This window comes from Mobula birostris, chromosome 26 (genome assembly GCF_030028105.1).
Source record: "Mobula birostris isolate sMobBir1 chromosome 26, sMobBir1.hap1, whole genome shotgun sequence".
NCBI classification, from domain to species: Eukaryota; Metazoa; Chordata; class Chondrichthyes; order Myliobatiformes; family Myliobatidae; genus Mobula; species Mobula birostris.
The window spans coordinates 364,919-387,139 of NC_092395.1; the positions used below are offsets into that span (position 1 = coordinate 364,919).

The 22,221-nt window shown below is 51.6% G+C and overlaps 1 protein-coding gene across 2 annotated transcripts in view; it reads right to left on the reverse strand.

Moving 5' to 3' along the window:
- The window catches only part of ncanb (neurocan b), a 345,873-nt gene that overhangs the window by 198,731 nt on the left and 124,921 nt on the right, over positions 1 to 22,221 (reverse strand). For both annotated transcript variants that reach the window (XM_072244299.1, XM_072244300.1), the window contains exon 5: positions 5,779 to 5,953. In XM_072244299.1, coding sequence (XP_072100400.1) covers positions 5,779 to 5,953 — 175 coding nt within the window. The remainder of the gene's footprint in view (positions 1 to 5,778; positions 5,954 to 22,221) is intronic.

Consider the following 22,221-nt stretch of genomic DNA (forward strand, 5'->3'; position numbering starts at 1 on the left):
GGGGGTTATGTGGCGACCCACTTTCTACGCAGGCAAACCGGCTCACAAAATGACGTGTGCGTCGGCAGAGAGGCCAGCCCCAAAATAACACTGGGCCTTCTTCACCAGCGAGGGGAGAAAGCCCGTGCGTGGGAAGAGACTTTTGTAATGCACCTCTGACGTCATTTCCGACCGGAGAGGGTGGGAACGGGACTCCGTAAAAGCCAGAGCCGCGAAGTTTGAATAAACTAGTCTCGAGTGCAACTTACAGACTGCGTGTCGTTATTTCTAGCTCTGTGTGAAGCTCATCGCTATAATATTATTGCCTCCCAAGAGTTCCTTTACCTTCAGTTCTCTAATCAATTCCAGTTCATTGCACAACACCCAATCCAGAATAGATCGGGTCATAAAGAAATCTTTCGGCAGGTTGACCTTCATAAATCCATATATTGAATACAGGCAATAGGGTGTTATGTTGAAGTTGTATAAGACCGTAGTGAGGCCTAATTTGGAGTATTGTGTGCAGTTTTGGTCACTTACCTACTGGAAAGATATAAACAGGGTTGAAAGAGTGCAGAGAAAATTTACAAGGGTGTTACTCAGTCTGGAAGACCTGATTTATACGGAAAGGTTGAATAGGTTATGACTGTATTCCTTGGAACGTCAAAAACAGAGGAGATTTGAAAGAGGTAAAATTATGAGGGCTATAGATAGGGTAAATGCAAGCAGTGTTTTTACTGAGGTTAGGTGGGACGACAATGAGAGGTCATAGGTTAAGGGTGAAAGGTTTAAGAGGAACACGAGAAGGAAACTTCTTCACTCAGAGTGTTGTGAGAGTGTGGAATGAGCTGCAAGCACAATTGGTGAATGCAAGTTTGATTTCAACATTTGAGAGAATTTTGGAAAAGTAATAGGGGTGGAGAGCTTTGGTTCACGTGCAGATCAATGGGAGTAGACAGTTTAATTGGTTTCAGCATGGACTAGATGGGCCAAAGGGCCTGTTTCTATGCTGTACTTCTCTATAATTCTAATAGCTGATCCCCTATTGGGCGCAACAACAAGTTGCTCTAAAAAACATCTCACAGGCATTCTATAATTTCCTCCCCCTGGCGTCCAGCACCAACCTGGTTTTCCCAATCTCCCTGCATGTCCCTTTCCACCCATCTACCGGTGAGCCATAAAACCTAATCCCACGGAAGCCCCAGCTTCATTCTAATTACCCTATCCACCCCTCCCCTACACGTCTGAAACTTTGGACTTTGTTCTGTCTTTGCTCCAGTTCTGAGCAACAGTCTGAACAGGGAACGTTTCCCTTTGCCAACCAGCTGAGTGTATCCAGCACCTCCAGCTTTTATAACAGGTCGACAGTGATGTGGGCAGACAGTAAGCGTGGGGATGGGGAGAACGGAGGAGATAATGGGGGGTGGGGGAGGAGAGGGCTAGGGGGTAGGACAGGGCTGGGGGTAGGAGAGGGCTGGGGGGGAGAGGCCTGGAAGTAGGAGAGGGTTGGGTGGAGGAGAGGGCTGGGGGAGGGACAGGCCTGGGGTGAGGAGAGGGCTGGGGGAGGGACAGGCCTGGGGTTTGGAGAGGGCTGGGGGAGGGAGAGGCCTGGGGTGAGGAGAGGGCTGGGGGGTAGGAGAGGGCTGGGAGTAGGAGAGAGCTGGGGGGGCGGGAGAGGCTTGGAAGTAGGAGAGGGCTTGGTGGAGGAGAGGGCTGGGGGAGGGACAGGCCTGGGGTGAGGAGAGGGCTGAGGTGAGGAGAGGGCTGGGGGGAGGAGAGGCCTGGGGTGAGGAGAGGCCTGGGGCTGAGGAGAGGGCTGAGGGGAGGGGAGGAGAGGCCTGGGGGGAGGACAGGGCTGGGGGGAGGACAGGGCTGGGGGGAGGAGAGTCCTGGGAGTGGGAGACAGCTGGGGGAGGGAGAGGGCTGGGAGTAGGACAGGGCTGGGAGTAGGAGAGGCCTGAGGGGAGGAGAGGCCTGGGGTAGGAGAGGGCTGAGGGAAGGAGAGGCCTGGGGGGAGGAGAGGAATGGGGGAGGAGAGGACTGGGGGGAGGAGAGGGCTGGGGGGGGAGGAGAGGGCTGGGGGGTGAGGAGAGGGCTGGGGGGGGGGGAGGCCTGGGGGTAGTAGGAAAGGGCTGGGAGTAGGAAAGGGCTGGGGAGTAGGAGAGGGCTGGGGAGTAGGAGAGGGCTGGGGAGTAGGAGAGGGCTGGGGAGTAGGAGAGGGTTGGAGGGAGGAGAGGTCTGGGGAGTAGGAGAGGGCTGGGGAGTAGGAGAAGGCTGGAGGGAGGAGAGGGCTGGGAGTAGGAGAGGGCTGGGGAGTAGGAGAGGGCTGGAGAGAGGAGAGGGCTGGGAGTAGGAGAGGGCTGGAGGGAGGAGAGGGCTGGGGAGTAGGAGAGGGCTGGAGGGAGGAGAGGGCTGGGGAGTAGGAGAGGGCTGGAGAGAGGAGAGGGCTGGGAGTAGGAGAGGGCTGGAGGGAGGAGAGGGCTGGGGAGTAGGAGAGGGCTGGGGGGTAGGAGAGGGCTGGGGAGTAGGAGAGGGCTGGAGGGAGGAGAGGGCTGGGGGGAGGAGAGGGCTGGGGAGTAGGAGAGGGCTGGAGAGAGGAGAGGGCTGGGAGTAGGAGAGGGCTGGAGGGAGGAGAGGGCTGGGGGGAGGAGAAGGCTGGGGAGTAGGAGAGGGCTGGGAGTAGGAGAGGGCTGGAGGGAGGAGAGGGCTGGGAGTAGGAGAGGCCTGGGGGGAGGAGAGGCCTGGGGGGGTGAGGAGAGGGCTGGGGGGGTGAGGAGAGGGCTGGGGGGTGAGGAGAGGGCTGGGGGGTGAGGAGAGGGCTGGGGGGTGAGGAGAAGGCTGGGGGGGGGGAGGCCTGGGGGTAGTAGGAAAGGGTTGGGAGTAGGAAAGGGCTGGTAGTAGGAAAGGGCTGGGAGTAGGAGAGGGCTGGGAGTAGGAGAGGGCTGGGAGTAGGAGAGGGCTGGGGAGTAGGAGAGGGCTGGAGGGAGGAGAGGGCTGGGAGTAGGAGAGGCCTGGGGGGAGGAGAGGCCTGGGGGGAGGAGAGGCCTGGGGGTTAGGAGAGGCCTGAGGAAGGGAGAGGCCTGGGGTGAGGAGAGGGCTGGGGGGTGAGGAGAGGGCTGGGGGCTGAGGAGAGGGCTGGGGGGTGAGGAGAGGGCTGGGGGGTGAGGAGAGGGCTGGGGGTAGTAGGAAAGGGTTGGGAGTAGGAAAGGGTTGGGAGTAGGAGAGGGCTGGGGAGTAGGAGAGGGCTGGGAGTAGGAGAGGGCTGGGAGTAGGAGAGGACTGGAGGGAGGAGAGGGCTGGGGAGTAGGAAAGGGCTGGGGAGTAGGAAAGGGCTGGGGAGTAGGAAAGGGCTGGGGAGTAGGAGAGGGCTGGGAGTAGGAGAGGGCTGGGAGTAGGAGAGGGCTGGGAGTAGGAGAGGGCTGGAGGGAGGAGAGGGCTGGGGAGTAGGAAAGGGCTGGGGAGTAGGAAAAGGCTGGGGAGTAGGAGAGGGCTGGGGAGTAGGAGAGGGCTGGGGAGTAGGAGAGGGCTGGGAGTAGGAGAGGGCTGGGAGTAGGAGAGGGCTGGGAGTAGCAGAGGGCTGGAGGGAGGAGAGGGCTGGGAGTAGGAGAGGCCTGGGGGTTAGGAGAGGCCTGGGGGGGAGGGAGAGGCCTAGGGGGAAGGGAGAGGCCTGGGGTGAGGAGAGGCCTGGGGGGTGAGGAGAGGGCTGGGGGGTGAGGAGAGGGCTGGGGGGTGAGGAGAGGGCTGGGGGTAGTAGGAAAGGGTTGGGAGTAGGAAAGGGCTGGTAGTAGGAAAGGGCTGGGGAGTAGGAGAGGGCTGGGGAGTAGGAGAGGGCTGGGGAGGAGGAGAGGGCTGGAGGGAGGAGAGGGCTGGGGAGTAGGAGAGGGCTGGGGAGTAGGAGAGGGCTGGGGAGTAGGAGAGGGCTGGGGAGTAGGAGAGGGCTGGGGAGTAGGAGAGGGCTGGAGGGAGGAGAGGGCTGGAGGGAGGAGAGCGCTGGGAGTAGGAAAGGGCAGGGGAGTAGGAAAGGGCAGGGGAGTAGGAAAGAGCAGGGGAGTAGGAAAGAGCAGGGGAGTAGGAGAGGGCTGGAGGGAGGACAGGGCTGAGGGAGGAGAGAGTTGGGTGGTTAAGAGAGAGCTGGGAGAAAAGTGTGGGGAAAAAGAGAGCGAGGATAATAATCAAATCACTTTAAACACAACCTGAATAAATAAATCAACTGTAGACCACGTAATTGACAAGAAATGCAGATAGGGTCAAAGTAACAGGCAGAGAATCAGCTGGAATATGGAGAGGCAGCTTCTGACTAGATTTCGTGAAAGCATGATTTTCTATTCTGCTGTCAATTAGCTCTATTAAGTAGGGCGCTGTGTGGAGTTTATATTTAATTGAAATTCACTGACAGTTGTGGCTCCCTTAGGATACTCTAGTTCATGGAACAGCAGCAGAAACCGGAGACCGAGCACATTATGGACTTAGAATAACCCAGTCCTATGCCTCATCCACGTGGCAGCAGATCCGCACCCTAACTCCCCATTCCGCACCTTTCCAAAATCCATCCGTCCATGACCCAGTTTCCCCAGCCCTCAGGCCCTCAGTCCTCAGTTTCCCCGGCCCTCAGGCAGACCCCCAGCGTTCCAGCCGCGCCTTGGCCACCCTCTCAGACTGAAGCTATGCCTCACCTCTAGAGTCAGAGATGTAGAGCCCATGTCTGACCTGACGGAAGGTAGGTCACAGTGGGGCAGCTTGGGCCCGGCAAAGCCCTGAGGTCCTCCTGTACCAGTGTTTTGTAGGAAGAATGAGGGACTTGCCAACAGCTGGGAGCAGATTGACTGGGCAGTGGTCAGCCACTTCACTGACCACTGCCAGAGTCAGCCATCCCTCACCATGGTCTGCAAAGCAGCCACATCTTTCTGGGTGATGAACATTCAGCTGCCACACCATGAGAAGTCTGGAGCAACACACAAATTGTTGGAGGATCTCTGCAGAACAGGCAGCATCTTTAGGTGGGAATAACCAGTTGACATTTTAGGCAAAACTGCTTCATCAAGACGAGAAAGGAAGGGAGCAAAAGCCGGAACAGTATAATGTCTGTGCAGGAGGGGAACAAACAAGTATGAATCTTTAAAGAGGTGTCCATAAGACATGGGAGCACAATAAGACCATTCAGCCCATAATATCTGCTCAGCTATTCCATCACGGCTGATTTATTATCCCTCTCAACTCCATTCTCCTGCCTTCTCCTTATAACATTTGTTGCCCTGACTAATCAAGAACCTAATGACTTGACCTTCACAGCTATCTGAGGCAATGAATTCGACTGATTCACCACCCTCTGGCTAAAGAAATTCCTCATCATCTCTGTTGTAAAGGGACGCCCCACTATTCTGAGGCTGTGCCCTCTGGTCCTAGACTCACCCACAATAGGAAACATCCTCTCCATGTCCACTCTATCTAGATCTTTCAATATTCAGTAGGTTTCAGTGAGATGTCCCTTATTCTTCTAAACCCCAGTGGGTACAGACCCAGAGCTATAAAACACTCCTCATCTCTGCATGTATATGTATGTCTATATCCGTGTGTGTGTGCACGTGTCTATACACGTGTGCACACATGTGTGTACATGTGTGTATGTGTATGTGCACGTGTGTACATGTATGTGTATGTGTGTCTGTGTATACGTGTGTGTGTACGTGTGTGTACACGTATGTGTACGTGTATGTGTGTGTACGTGTGTGTATGTGTGAGTGCACATGTGTGTGTACGTGTGTGTGTGTGTGTGTGTGTATATATATACATATGACTCACCGTACAGTCTGGTCAGAGAGCCAGCCAGCATCACAGTGGTTGAACCCATCCTGGAAGGCAGACAGGAGGTGCTGGGGTGAGGCCATTGTGGCCGAATTCTGCTGACAGATCTGTGTAGCTTCCTTGAAGGTTAATGCATACCTGTTGTTGCTGGAACGATAGTGGAACACGGTCCCTGAAACAGGAGAAACCAAAGGTAAGTATACAGCTCCTCCTCTCTCGGAACTGGAGAGTCACTGGGATCAGCCTGATTCCCCAAGGTTGTGGTCAATTCCCTTGGGTAAATACCCCAATTCTAGCAGCGTAGAGCCATGCCTGCAGACTGACAACACACTGCCCCTAACGTGCTGCTCCTTTTCTGCACACCGCTCGCCTCTGCACACTGCCAGCACCCAGCACGCTGCTCACCTTCTCCATCCCGATCCCCCTCTTATGCTGCTCCCTCTCTCCACACTGCCCACCCCTGTATGCACGTTTCCCTCTGCATCCTGCTTCCCCTCTGCACGCTGATCTCCCCTCTGCACGCTGATTTCCCTCGACACACTGATCTCCCTCTGCACGCTGATTTCCCTCGACACACTGATCTCCCTCCGCACGCTGCTCCCCCTCTCCACACTGCCCACCCTGTATGCAGGTTTCCCTCTGCATCCTGCTTCCCCTCTGCATGCTGATCTCCCTCTGCACATTGCCCCCCTCTGCACGCTGATCTCCCCTCTGCACGCTGATCTCCCTCTGCACGCTGCTCCCCCTCTCCACACTGCCCACCCCTGTATGCAGGTTCCCACTGCTCGTTGCCCCCCTCTGCACGCTGATCTCCCTCTGCACATTGCCCCCCTCTGCACGCTGATTTCTCTCGACACACTGATCTCCCTCCGCACACTGCTCCCCCTCTCCACACTGCCCACCCCCTGTAGGCAGGTTTCCCTCTCCATGCTGATCTCCCTCCGCACACTGATCTCCCCTCTGCACGCTGATCTCCCTCTGCACGCTGATCTCCCCTCGACACGTTGCCCCCCTCTGCACGCTGATCTCCCCTCTGCACGCTGCTCCCCCTCTCCACACTGCCCACCCCCTGTAGGCAGGTTTCCCTCTCCATGCTGATCTCCCTCTGCACACTGATCTCCCCTCTGCACGCTGATCTCCCTCTACAAACTGCCCCCCTGTACGCTGATCTCCCCTCTGCACGCTGATCTCCCTCTGCACGCTGATCTCCCCTCTGCACGCTGATCTCCCTCTACATACTGCCCCCTGCACGCTGATCTCCCTCTACATACTGCCCACCTGCACGCTGATCTCCCTCTGCACGCTGATCTCCCCTCTACACGCTGATCTCCCTCTGCACGCTGATCTCCCTCTGCACGCTGATCTCCCCTCTATACGCTGATCTCCCTCTGCACGCTGATCTCCCTCTGCACGCTGATCTCCCTCTGCACGCTGATCTCCCTCTGCGCGTTGCCCCCCTCTGCACGCTGATCTCCCCTCTGCACGCTGATCTCCCTCTGCACGCTGATCTCCTCTCTGCACACTGATCTCCCTCTGCACGCTGATCTCCCCTCTGCACGCTGATCTCCCTCCACACGCTGATCTCCCTCTGCACGCTGATCTCCCTCTGCACGCTGATCTCCCCTCTGCACGCTGATCTCCCCTCTGCACGCTGATCTCCCCTCCGCACGCTGATCTCCCTCCGCACGCTGATCTCCCCTCTGCACGCTGATCTCCCTCTGCACGTTGCCCCCCTCTGCACGCTGATCTCCCTCTACATGCTGATCTCCCCTCTGCATGTTGATCTCCCCTCTGCACGCTGCTCCCCCTCTCCACACTGCCCACCCCCTGTAGGCAGGTTTCCCTCTCCATGCTGATCTCCCTCTGCACACTGATCTCCCCTCTGCACGCTGATCTCCCTCTACATACTGCCCCCCTGCACGCTGATCTCCCTCTGCACGCTGATCTCCCTCTGCACACTGATCTCCCCTCTGCACGCTGATCTCCCTCCGCACGCTGATCTCCCTCTGCACGCTGATCTCCCTCTACATGCTGATCTCCCCTCTGCACGCTGATCTCCCCTCTGCACGCTGCTCCCCCTCTCCACACTGCCCACCCCCGTAGGCAGGTTTCCCTCTCCATGCTGATCTCCCTCTACACGCTGATCTCCCTCTACATACTGCCCCCCTGCACGCTGATCTCCCTCTGCACGCTGATCTCCCTCTGCACGCTGATCTCCCCTCTGCACGCTGATCTCCCTCCGCATGCTGATCTCCCTCTGCACGCTGATCTCCCCCCGCACGCTGATCTCCCTCTACATACTGCCCCCCTGCACACTGATCTCCCTCTGCACGCTGATCTCCCTCTACATGCTGCCCCCCTGCACGCTTCTTTTTGTCATTGAGAGTACAACACAGAAACATGCTCTTCACTGCATCTAGTCCATGCTGAAAGCATGAAACTGCCTTCTCCCATCAACCTGAACCAGGACCATTGTCTTCCATATTCCTGCCACCCATAGAGAAAACAGAACAGTACAGCACACTACAGGCCCTTCGGCCCACAATGTTGTGCCGACCCTTAAACCTGCCTCCCATATAACCCCCCACCTTAAATTCCTCCATATACCTGTCTAGTAGTCTCTGAAACTTCACTAGTGTATCTGCCTCCACCACTGAATCAGGCAGTGTATTCCACGCACCAACCACTCTCTGAGTAAAAAACCTTCCTCTAATATCCCCCTTGAACTTCCCACCCCTTACCTTAAAGCCATGTCCTCTTGTATTGAGCAGTGGTGCCCTGGGGAAGAGGCACTGGCTGTCCACTCAATCTATTCCTCTTAATACCTTGTATACCTCTATTTATTCCTCTTAATATCGTGTATACCTCTGTCCTGGTAAATCTCCTCTGTACCCTTTCCAATGCTTCCACATCCTTCCTATAGTGAGGCGACCAGAACTGGACACAGTACTCCAAGTGTGGCCTAACCAGAGCTTTATAGAGCTGCATCATTATCTCCTGACTCTTAAACTCTATCCCTCGACTTATGAAAGCTAACACCCCATAAGCTTGCTTAACTACCCTATCCACCTGTGAGGCAACTTTCAGGGATCTGTGGACATGTATCCCCAGATCCCTCTGCTCCTCCACACTACCAAGTATCCTGCCACTTACTTTGTACTCTGCCTTGGAGTTTGTCCTTCCAAAGTGTAGCACCTCACACTTCTCCAGGTTGAACTCCATCTGCCACTTCTAAGCCCACTTCTGCAACCTATCAATGTCTCTCTGCAATCTTCGACAATCCTCTACACTATCTACAACACCACCAACCTTTCTGTGGTCTGCAAACTTGACAACCCACCCTTCTACCCCCACATCCAGGTCGTTAATAAAAATCATGAAAAGTAGAGGTCTCAGAACAGATCCTTGTGGGACACCACTAGTTATAACCCTCCAATCCAAATGTACTCCCTCCACCACAGCCCTCTGCCTTCTGCAGGCAAGCCAATTCTGAATCCACCTGGCCAAACTTCCCTGGATCCCATGCCTTCTGACTTTCTGAATAACCCTGCCGTGTGGAGCCTTGTCAAATGCCTTACTAAAATCCATATAGATCACATCCACTGCACTGCCCTCATCTATATGCCTAGTCACCTCCTCAAAGAACTCTATCAGGCTTGTTAGACATGATCTGCCCTTCACAAAGCCATGCTGACTGTCCCTGATCAGACCATGATTCTCTAAATGCCAATAGATCCTATCTCTAAGAATCTTTTCCAACAGCTTTCCCACCACAGACATAAGGCTCACTGGTCTATAATTACCCGGACTATCCCTACTACCTTTTTTGAACAAGGGGACAACATTCGCCTCCCTCCAATCCTCGGGTACCATTCCTGTGGACAATGAGGACATAAAGATCCTAGCCAGAGGCTCAGCAGTCTCTTCCCTCAACTCGTGGAGCAGCCTGGGGAATATTCCATCAGGCCCCGGGGACTTATCCATCCTAATGTATTTTAATTACTCCAACACCTCCTCTCCCTTAATATCAACATGACCAGAACATCAACCTCACTCATATTGCCCTCATCGTCATGAAGTTCCCTCTATTGGTGAATACCGAAGAGAAGTATTCATTGAGTTTCTCACTCACTTCCACAGCCTCCAGGCACATCTTCCCACCTTTATCTCTAATCGGTCCTACCTTCACTCCTGTCATCCTTTTGTTCTTCACATAATTGAAGAATGCCTTGTGGTTTTCCTTTACCCTACTCACCAAGGCTTTCTCATGCCCCCTTCTTACTCTTCTCAGCCCCCTTTAAGCTCCTTTCTTGCTACCCTATATTCCTCAATAGACCCATCTGATCCTTGCTTCCTAAACCTCATGTATGCTGCCTTCTTTCACCTGACTAGATTTTCCACCTCACTTGTCACCCATGGTTCAAGTTCGCATTGTTCGCTGACATACTACAAAATCTCTCTCTTGAGATCCAGTGCTGACCTGATTTTCCCAATCCACTTGCATGTTAAAATCCCCCACAATTATCATAATACTGCCCTTCTGACAAGCCTTTTCTATTTCCTGTTGTAATTTGCAGTCCACATCACTGCAGCTGTTAGGAGGCCTGTATATAACTGTCATCAGGGTCCTTTTACCCCTGAGATTTCTTAGCTCAACCCATAAAGATTCTGCACCTTCCGATCCTATGTCACCTCTTTCTAATGATTTAATATCATTTCTTACCAATAAAGCCACGTCATCCCCTCTGCCTACCTTCCTATCCTTCCGATACACCGTGTATCCTTGGGCGTTCAGCTCCCAGAGACATGCATCCTTTAGCCACGTCTCAGTGCTGGCCACAATATCATACCTGCCAATCTGTAGCTGTACGACAAGATCATCCACCTTATTCCTTATGCTGTGTGCATTTAAGTATAACACCTTAAGTCCAGTATTTGGTACTTTTTGCTTTGATTTCACTGCAACTTTATTGCACTGCAACTCATCCCAATGGCGGCAACATTGCCCCATCACCTGCCTGTCCTTCCTGACATCTTTACTGCTCACTATCTTAGATTTATTTCTGTTTTCCCCTCCTCCACTCTATCATTCGGGTTCCCATCCCCCTGCCAAATTAGATTAAACCCTCCCTAACAGCTCTATTAAACCCTCCCGCCAGGATATTGGTCCCCTTTGGGTTCAGGTGTAACCTGTCCTTTTTGAACAGGTCATACTTCCCCCAGAAGAGATCCCAATGATCCAAGAATCTTAAGCCCTGCCCCCTGCACCAGTCTCTCAGCCACGCATTCATCGTGCGATCCTACTATTCTTGCCCTCGCTAGCACGTGGCACAAGTAACAATCCTGAGATTACTACCTTGGAGGTTCTGCTTCTCAGCTTCCCTCCTAACTCCTGGAAATCTCTCTTCAGGACCTCCTCCTTTGTCCTATCTATGTCATTGGTACCAACATGTACCAAGACAACCAGCTGCTCACCCTCTCCCTTCAGAATATTCTGGACCCAATCCGAGATGTCCTGTACCCTGGTACCTGGGAGGCAATACACCATGCGGGTATCTCTATCAGGCTCACAGAATCTCCTGTCTGTTCCCCCGACTATGGAATCCCCTACAACTACCGCATTCCTCTTCTCCCTCCTTCCCGCCTGCACAACAGCGCCAGGCTCAGTGCCAGAGGTCCGGTCACCGTGGCTGTCCCCTGTCAGGTCATCCCCCTCAACAGCATCCAAAACGAGATACCTGTGGCTGAGGGGAGCAGCCACAGGGCACTCTCCACTACCCAGGCATTTTCCTTCCCTCTCTTGACAGTAAACCAGTTTTCTGACCCTGTAGCCTAGGGATGACTACTTCCCTGTTACTCCTGTCTACCACCTCTTCACTTTCCCTAATAAGCAGTAGGTCATCAAGCTACAGCTCCAGATCCCTAACACGGTCTCTGACATATAATGTAAAAAGAAGTGGTCCCAACACAGACTGCTGTGGAACACCACCAGTCACCAACAGCCAAAGAGAAGAGAAAAGGTTCCCTTTATTCCCATTCTTTCCCTCCTGCCAATCAGCCATGCTTTATCCATACTAATATCTTTCCTGTAATACCATGGGCTCGTAGCTTGTTAAGAAGCTCATGTGTGGGACCTTGTCAAGGGTCTTCTGAAAATGCAAGAACCACTTGTGCTGGCAGCTCGTCCCACACTACCACAACCCTCGAAATGAAGAAGATTCTCCTCATGTTCCAATTAAATTTTTCCCCTTTCATCCTGAACCCATGACCTCTGGTTGTAGTCCCACCTAACCTCAGTGGGAAAAGCCTGCTTGCATTTACCCTATCTCTACCTTTCATAATGTTGTATACCTCTGTCAAATCTCCTCCCAATCTTCTATGTTCTAAGGAATAAAGTCCTAACCAATTCAATCTTTCCATATAGCTCAGGTCCTCCAGACCTGACAGCATCCTTTTCCTGCACATTTAGCTAACATCTTGCCCATGAGGAGGAGACTTTCCTGAATTGCCAACTTGATTTATCAGAGAGTGCCTTTGATGATGGTTCAAGACTGGCCCACACTTGGAGTCACACCCGTGTCCAGACTCCTGTCCCCTCCTGACCGTCAGAACCATCTCCCTGGTCACCCCTCAGACATGTTCCCTGGGTCTCAGTCTCCACAGAACCAGAGAGAAGATCCTCCCATCCTCATCTGCCAGTCCCTGTGTAAACACAGGCAATAGCTGGATCATGTGCCAACACCAAATAAACAGAAAGACAGACACACACTTGTGCTGTTGTGAAGAGGGAGGACACAGATGAACCAGATCTCCACCATTCCTGTCCCAGTGATGGTCTTATCAGATGTTGGCTTCCTCCCCACCAGGACAGCGTTAAGCTGAAGCACTTCACAGTGATCTGAGACCAGGGCGCCCAACCTTGTTGCTGGGTTACTATTCCCATCACCGAGCAATAAAAAAAGAAATGTCTACTCACACCCTATGACTGCACATCCATGGCCCACCCGGTCACAGCTGCTGTTGTTCATCCACCAGGTGAGAGGTTTAGTGGAATACCCACCCCCTCTAGTCACATAATCCTGGTGAGTTTACATCACAAGTTCTCTGCTTCACTGGACGGGGACCACCAACAGCATGGTCAACTGCAAAGGCACAGTAAATGCTCCTGTCCCCAAGACAAACACATACGTTTCCACACACACACAGCTTCACATGCATAGACACACAAACAACAATTCTGTCTACATGGGCAGTTGGACCCTGAATTGCTGGTCCCCACACAAACACACAGAGTATCCACTGGAACTGATCCAGCCTCAGCTCAGCCGGACGCCAGTGCTGAAGGGGCGAACAAGGCTTTCACCGTTCCCACAACATGTCTGTATTCAGTGCAGTCCAGTTCACTGTTCCCAAGTGAGATTGATGAATGGCTGTTGGCTGGCTCACTGTCTTCCTGGAGATGGGAAACAGAACTGGAAATGAACCAAAGGTGATGAAACCCTTTGGCAGAAGCAGAATAGGGAGTGGACCTTTTGGCCCATCGACAGCCCAGTCAACGCCACCTCCTCTCACAGTCATCAGCCAAGCTGGACAAGTGCCAGACCGGGTCTGCAATGGGCCGTGTGAACCAACACCAGGGAGATACCAACTGACTTCGTTCTTTATGCTCCATCTGTCGTAGACATATCAGTCTACGATGACCACACAATTTCCCTTTACACAACCTTCGTCACATCACATGGGATGGAACAGCTTTTACGTGGCAGCTCAAAGCCAGGCATCCATGAGGAAGTATGGAACACAAGACTAAAAGACATAGGAGCAGAATTGGGCTATTTGGCCCATCGGGTTTGCTCCACCATTCCATTATGGCTGATGAATTATCCCTCTCAAACCCATCACCAGACTTCTCCCTGTAACCTTTGATGCCCTGACTAATGAAGAATCTACCACCCTATCCGAAGGAGCAGTAACGTGTTGTCCACAATTCCATGGCTAGCCTATCCTACACCTACCCTCCTACCAAGGCCAGTGATCCCGCTGGCCCAGTGAACACAGGACATGCCTGGAGCAGAACCAGGCACACCCAGCACAGATGTGCCAACAAGTAGTCGATAACAGGTGATCACCAGGCACAAACAAGAGAAAATCTGCAGATGCTGGAAACCCAAGCAACACACACAAACTGCTGGAGGAACTCAGCTGGCCAGGCGGCATCTACAGAAAGGGGTACAGTCAACGTTTTGGACTGAAAGTCTTGGCCAGAAATATGAACTGTGATCACTAGGCACACCCGGAAAACAAAAACAAGTGATCAGCAGGCACAACCAGCATGGACGTGCCTGCCTGGAAATCAAAAGCAAGTGATCACACAGATGTTAAAACAACACCATCAACAACCAACAGACAAAGTAACTCCACAAAGTGCATAAATATTGATTTCTCTAACTTCCAGTAATTTCTCGTAACTTCTTCCATTCCCCATACTGGCTCCCCCATCACCTCTTCTCTTACGGTCACCTGTCTATCACCTCCCTCGGGTGTCCCCCTTCCCTTCCTCCCAAGGACCACTCTCCTTTCCTATCAGATTCCCTGTTCACCCCTTTACCTTTTCCATCTCTCTCCTCCCCACTTCCTACCAACTCCCACACCTACAGTCTGGACATTTCATAGACAGTGTGATACACAGACTAGACTCTTTACGGACAGTGTGATACGCACACAGGACATTTCACAGACAGTGTGATACACAGACCAGACATTTCAGAAGCAGAATGATACACACACCATGCATTTCACAGAGAGTGTAATGCATGGAATGGATATTTTAGAAACAGTGTGATACACAGACCAGATAGTTCACAGACAGTGTGATACACTGACCGGACATTTCACACACAATGTCATACATAGGCATGACATGTCACAGACAATGTGATATACTGACTGGGCAATTCACAGACAATCTGATACACAGTCCAGACATTACAGAGACAGAGTGATGCACAGACCGGAAATTTCAGAGACAGTGTGAAACACAGGCTGGACATTTCAGAGACGGAGTGATACACAGACTGGACCTTTCACAGACATTGTGATACAACAACTGAACATTTCTCAGACAGTGTGATACACAGACAGGACATTTCCAGAAAGTGTGATACACATACCAGAAATTTCATAGACAATGTGATACACAGACCAAACATTTCACTCACAGAGGGACACAAGGACATGTCATTCATAGACAATATAATACAGAGAGTGGACATTTCACAGACAATGTGATACACCGACCGGATATTTCACAGACAGTGTAATGCGAGGACTGGCCATTTGAGAGACAGTGTGATACACAGACTAGACATTTCATAGGCAGCGTAATACACAGACTGGATGTTTCACTGATAGTGTGATACACAGACCAGACATTTCACACACAGAGTAATACACAGACCAAACATTTCAGAGAAAATGTGGTATACAGACTGGACAATTCACAGGCCGTCTGATACACAATCCAGACATTACAGACACAGAGTGATACACAGACCGGACATTTCAGAAACAGTATGATACACAGGCCGGACATTTCGGAGACAGTGTGATTCATGGACTGGACACATCTCAGCAAGTGTGATACACAGACCAGACATTTCACAGACAGTGTGATATACAGACCGGACATTTCACAGAGAGTCTGATACTCAAACCAGAAATTTCACTAAAAGTGTGATACACAGCCTATACATTTCACAGGCAGTGTAATTCGCACACCGGACATGTCACATACAGTGTGATACATAGACAGGATGTTTCACAGACAGTGTGATGAAACAGACCGGTCATTTCACAGACATGTGATACAAAGACCAGTTATTTCACCGAGAGTTTGATACACATACCAGACATTTCATAGACAGTCTGAAGCACAGACCAGACATTTCACTGACAGAGTGATACACGGACCTGTTATTCATAGACAGTGCGATACGCAGACGGGATATTTCACAGAACGTGTGATACACATGCGGGACAATTCACACACAGTGTAATACACAGTCGGGACATTTCAGACACAGTATGATACAAAGATTGGATATTCTATAGATGGTGTGATACACAGACCAGATGTTTCACAGACAATGTGATACATGACCTGACACTTCACAGACAGTGTAATACATGAACCGGACATTTGACAGGCAGAGCGATACAACGACTGGACTTTTCTCAGACAGTCTGATGCACAGGACCAGACATTTCACAGACAGTGTGATATATTGACCCGACAATTCATCGACAGTGTGATTTACAGACCAGACATTTCACAGGCAGTGTGATATACAAACAGGACATTTCACAAACAGTGTGATACACAGACCAGACATTTCACAGACAGTGTGATATACAAACAGGACATTTTACAGACAGTGTGTTAATACAGGCCAGACATTTCAGAGACCGTGTGATACACAGACTGGACATTTCACAGACAGCGTAAATTACAGAATGGACATTTCACAGACAGTGTGATATACACACACTGGGGTAGTGTGATACACAGACCGAACATATCACAGTCTTTGTGATATACAGACAGGACATTTCACAAACAGTGTGATACACAGACCAGACATTTCACACACAGTGTGATACACAGACCAGACATTTCACAGAGGGTGTGATACACAGACCGGACTTTTCACAGACAGTGTGATACACACACTGGACATTTCACAGACAGTGTGATACACAGACCAGACATTTCACAGAGGGTGTGATACACAGACCGGACTATTCACAGAGGGTGTGATACACACACTGGACATTTCACAGACAGTGTGATACACAGATTTTCATGCCACAAAAAGTGGAATACACAGACTGAACATTTCACAGGCAGTGTGAAATACGGACAGGACATTTTACAGACAGTGTGATATGCAGACCGGACATTTCACAAGCAGTGTGATACACAGACAGGACATTTCACAGACAGGTGATACATAGACTGTACATTTCACAGACTGTGTGAATCGTAGACCGACTTTTCAGAGGCAGTGCGATACTCAGACAGGACATTTCGGAGACAGTGTGATAAAAAGACCGGGCATTACACATGCAGTGTAATACACAAACAGAACAATTCATAAACAGTGCCATTCACAGACCAGACGTTACTCAGACAGGACATTTCACACTCAGTGTGGTACGCAGAATGGAAATTTCAGAGACAGTGTGATACACACACCGGACATTTCACAGAGGGTGTGATACAAAGACTAGACATTTCATAGACAGTGTATTACTCGAACCAGAAATTTCACGGACTGTGTGATACACAGGATGGCCATTTCACGCAGCGTGTGATACACAGGACAGCCATTTCATAGAACGTGTGGTACACAAGCTGGACATTTCACACGCAGCATGATACACGGAGCGCAATTCAAAGACTTTTTGATACACAGACCAGACTTTTCACAGACAGTGTGATACACAGACTGGACATTTGATGGACAGTGTGAAGCATGGATGTGTCATTTACTGGCAGTGTAATACACAGAGTGGACATTTTACAAAAGAATGTAACACACAGACCAGATAATTCACAGACAGTTTGATACAAAGACAGGACATTTCACAGACAATGTGATATACAGACTGAACAATTCACAGGCAGTCTGATAAACCGTCCAGACAGCACAGACACAGGGTGATGCACAGATGGGACATTTCAGAGACAGTGTGATACACAGGCCAGACATTTCCAAGACTGTGTGATACACAGGCCAGACATTTCCGAGACTGTGTGATAGATGGACCAGACATAACACAGCCCTTGCGATACACAGACTGAACATTTCACAGACAGTGGGATATACAGACTGGACATACAGACAGTGTGATACATGGACGGGACATTTCATAACCATTGTGATATACAGCTCAGACATTTCACAGGTAGTGTGATACATGGACCAGACAATTCAGAGACAGTGTGAGAAATGGACCAGACATTTCATAAACAGAATGATACACACACCGGGCATTCACAGACAGTGTAATGCACAGAATGTATATTTTAGAAACAGAGCGAAATGCAGACCAGACATTTCACAGACAGTGTGATACTCAAATCGGACATTTCACACCCTATGTGATACACAGACGGGACATATCACAGACAATGTGATATACTGACTGGGCAATTCACAGGCCACTTGATACACAGTCCAGACATTATGGAGAAAGGGTGATGCAGATGCACAGACCGGACATTTCAGAGACAGGCCAGACATTTCAGATCTAGTGATATGCGCGGACCGGACATATCACAGCAAGTACAATACACAGACCGGACATTTAACAATGTGATTTACAGACCGATCATTTCACAGACAGAGGGATATACAAACCAGTCATTTCAGACGGTGTGATACAAGGACTGGACATTTCACAGACAGTGTGATAGACAGACTGGATAATGAACAAACAGTGTGATACACAGACATGGACATTTTACAGTCTGTGTGATACACAGGCCGGACATTTAACAGTTGGTGTGACACACAGACTGGATATTTCACAGACAGTGAGATACAAGACCTGACATTTCACAGACAATGTGATACACTGACCGGACATTTCAGACAGTGTGATACACAGACCGGACATTACACAGGCAATTTGATACACAGTCCACATATTTCAGATAGTGTGATGAACAGATCGGACATGTCAGAGACAGCATGAAACACAGACTGGACGTGTCACACATAGTGTGATAGACAGACCGGACAATGAACAGACATTGTGACGCACAGACCATGCATTTTACTGACAGTGTAATATCCAGACCGAATATTTTACAGGCATTGTGATACAGGGTCAGGATATTTCAGATGCAGTGTGATACATGGACCAGACTTTCACAGATAGAATGATATGCACAACGGTCATTTCACAGACAGTGCAATGCATGGACCAGATATTTTAGAAACAGTGTGATACTCAGACCAGATATTTCACGGAGTGTGATATGCAGACTGGACATTCCCAGACACTGTGATACACAGGCTGGACATTTCAGAGACAGTGTGATAGACAGACTGGACATTTCACAGACTGTGTGATACACAGGCCAGATATCTCAGAGACTGTGTGATACACAGACTGGACATTTCAGAGACTGTGTGATACCAGGACTGGACATATCACAGACAGTGTGATATACAGACCGGACATTACACAGGCAGTATGATACACAAACCGGACATTTCTCACAGGTTAGCCACTGTTTTTTAGTAAGGGAGCTTCAAGAGCATTTGTCCATTGTATGTGACCTATCAGCGGCTATAACCGGAGCACCAATCATGAGTTAGATAGCAGGGAAGGTTCCAGCATAAAAGGGAGACACTGCCAAGCAGAGTGGTCATCGACAGAGCAGTCATCGACGGAGTGGTCATCGACAGAGTGGTCTAAGGCAGAGTGGTCTGAGGCAGAGTGGTCATCGATGGAGTGGTCATTGACGGAGTGGTCATCGACGGAGTGGTTTAAGGCATAGTGGTCATCAACAGAGTTGTCTGAGGCAGAATGGTCATCGACTGAGTGGTCATCGACGGAGTGGTCATCGACGGAGTGGTCTGAGGCAGAGTGGTCTGAGGCAGAGTGGTCTGAGGCAGAGTGGTCTGAGGCAGAGTGGTCATCGACAGAGTGGTCATCGACAGAGTGGTCTGAGGCAGAGCGGTCATCGGCAGAGTGGTCATCGACGAAGTGGTAATCGACGGAGTGGTCTGAGGCAGAGTGGTATGAGGCAGAGCGGTATGAGGCAGAGCGGTCACTGATGGAGTGGTCATCAACGGAGTGGTCTGAGGCAGAGCGGTTATCGACAGGGCGGTCATCGATGGAGTGGTCTGAGGCAGAGTGGTCATTGACGGAGTGGTCTGAGGCAGAGCGGTCATCGACAGAGCGGTCATTGACAGAGTGGTCTGAGGCAGAGTGGTCATCGACGGAGTGGTCTGAGGCAGAGCGGTCATCGACAGAGCGGTCATCGACGGAGTGGTCTGAGGCAGAGCGGTCATCGACAGAGCGGTCATCGACGGAGTGGTCTGAGGCAGAGCGGTCATCGACAGAGTGGTCATCAACAGAGTGGTCTGAGGCAGAGCAGTCATCGACAGAGCGGTCATCGACGGAGTGGTCATCGACGGAGTGGTCTGAGGCAGAGTGGTTGACGGAGTGGTCTAAGGCAGAGTGGTCATCAACAGAGTGGTCTGAGGCAGAGCAGTCTAAGGCAGAGTGGTCATCGATGGAGTGGTCATCGACGGAGTGGTTTAAGGCATAGTGGTCATCAACAGAGTTGTCTGAGGCAGAATGGTCATCGACTGAGTGGTCATCGACGGAGTGGTCTGAGGCAGAGCGGTCATCAACAGAGTGGTCATCGACGGAGTGGTTTAAGGCATAGTGGTCATCAACAGAGTTGTCTGAGGCAGAATGGTCATCGGCAGAGTGGTCATCGACGAAGTGGTAATCGACGGAGTGGTCTGAGGCAGAGTGGTATGAGGCAGAGCGGTATGAGGCAGAGCGGTCACCGATGGAGTGGTCATCAACGGAGTGGTCTGAGGCAGAGCGGTCATTGACAGGGCGGTCATCGACGGAGTGGTCTGAGGCAGAGTGGTCATTGACGGAGTGGTCTGAGGCAGAGCGGTCATCGACAGAGCGGTCATTGACAGAGTGGTCTGAGGCAGAGTGGTCATCGACGGAGTGGTCTGAGGCAGAGCGGTCATCGACAGAGCGGTCGACGGAGTGGTCTGAGGCAGAGCGGTCATCGACAGAGCGGTCATCGACGGAGTGGTCTGAGGCAGAGCGGTCATCGACAAGAGTGGTCATCAACAGAGTGGTCTGAGGCAGAGCGGTCATCGATGGAGTGGTCATCGACGGAGTGGTCTGAGGCAGAGTGGTCATCGACGGAGTGGTCTAAGGCAGAGTGGTCATCAATAGAGTGGTCTGAGGCAGAGTGGTATGAGACAGAGCAGTCACCGACGGAGTGGTCTGAGGCAGAGCGGTCATCAACAGAGCGGTCAACAGAGCAGTCAACGAAGTGGTCATCGACGGAGTGGTCTGAGGCAGAGTAGTCATCGACAGAGCAGTCATCAATGGAGTGGTCATCGACGGAGTGGTCTGAGGCAGAGTGGTCATCGACAGAGCGGTCATCGACTGAGCGGTCATCGACTGAGCGGTCATCGACTGAGCGGTCATCGACTGAGCGGTCTGAGGCAGAGTGGTCATCGACGGAGTGGTCTGAGGCAGAGCAGTCATCGACGGAGTGGTCGACAGAGTGGTCATCGACGGAGTGGTCTGAGGCAGAGCGGTCGTCAACAGAGCGGTCAACGACGGAGTGGTCTGAGGCAGAGCGGTCATCGACAGAGCGCTCATCAATGGAGTGGTCATCGACGGAGTGGTCATCGACAGAGCGGTCATTGACGGAGTGGTCTGAGGCAGAGTGGTCTGAGGCAGAGTGGTCTGAGGCAGAGTGGTCATTGATGGAGTGGTCATTGACGGAGTGGTCATCGACGGAGTGGTCATCGACGGAGTGGTCATCGACGGAGTGGTTTAAGGCATAGTGGTCATCAACAGAGTTGTCTGAGGCAGAATGGTCATCGACTGAGTGGTCATCGACAGAGTGGTCTGAGACGGAGTGGTCTGAGGCAGAGCGGTCATCGACAGAGTGGTCATCGACAGAGTGGTCATCGACAGAGTGGTCATCGACAGAGCGGTCATCGGCAGAGTGGTAATCGACGGAGTGGTCTGAGGCAGAGCGGTATGAGGCAGAGCGGTCACCGATGGAGTGGTCATCAACGGAGTGGTCTGAGGCAGAGCGGTCATCGACAGGGCGGTCATCGACGGAGTGGTCTGAGGCAGAGTGGTCATTGACGGAGTGGTCTGAGGCAGAGCTGTCATCGACAGAGCGGTCATTGACAGAGTGGTCTGAGGAAGAGTGGTCATCGACAGAGCGGTCATCGACGGAGTGGTCTGAGGCAGAGCGGTCATCGACAGAGTGGTCATCAACAGAGTGGTCTGAGGCAGAGCGGTCATCGACAGAGTGGTCATCAACAGTGGTCTGAGGCAGAGCGGTCATCGACAGAGCGGTCATCGATGGAGTGGTCATCGACGGAGTGGTCACCGACGGAGTGGTCTGAGGCAGAGTGGCTGACGGAGTGGTCTAAGGCAGAGTGGTCATCAACAGAGTGGTCTGAGGCAGAGTGGTATGAGACAGAGCAGTCACCGACGGAGTGGTCTGAGGCAGAGCGGTCATCAACAGAGCGGTCATCGACGGAGTGGTCTGAGGCAGAGTAGTCATCGACAGAGCAGTCATCAATGGAGTGGTCATCGACGGAGTGGTCTGAGGCAGAGTGGTCATCGACAGAGCGGTCATCG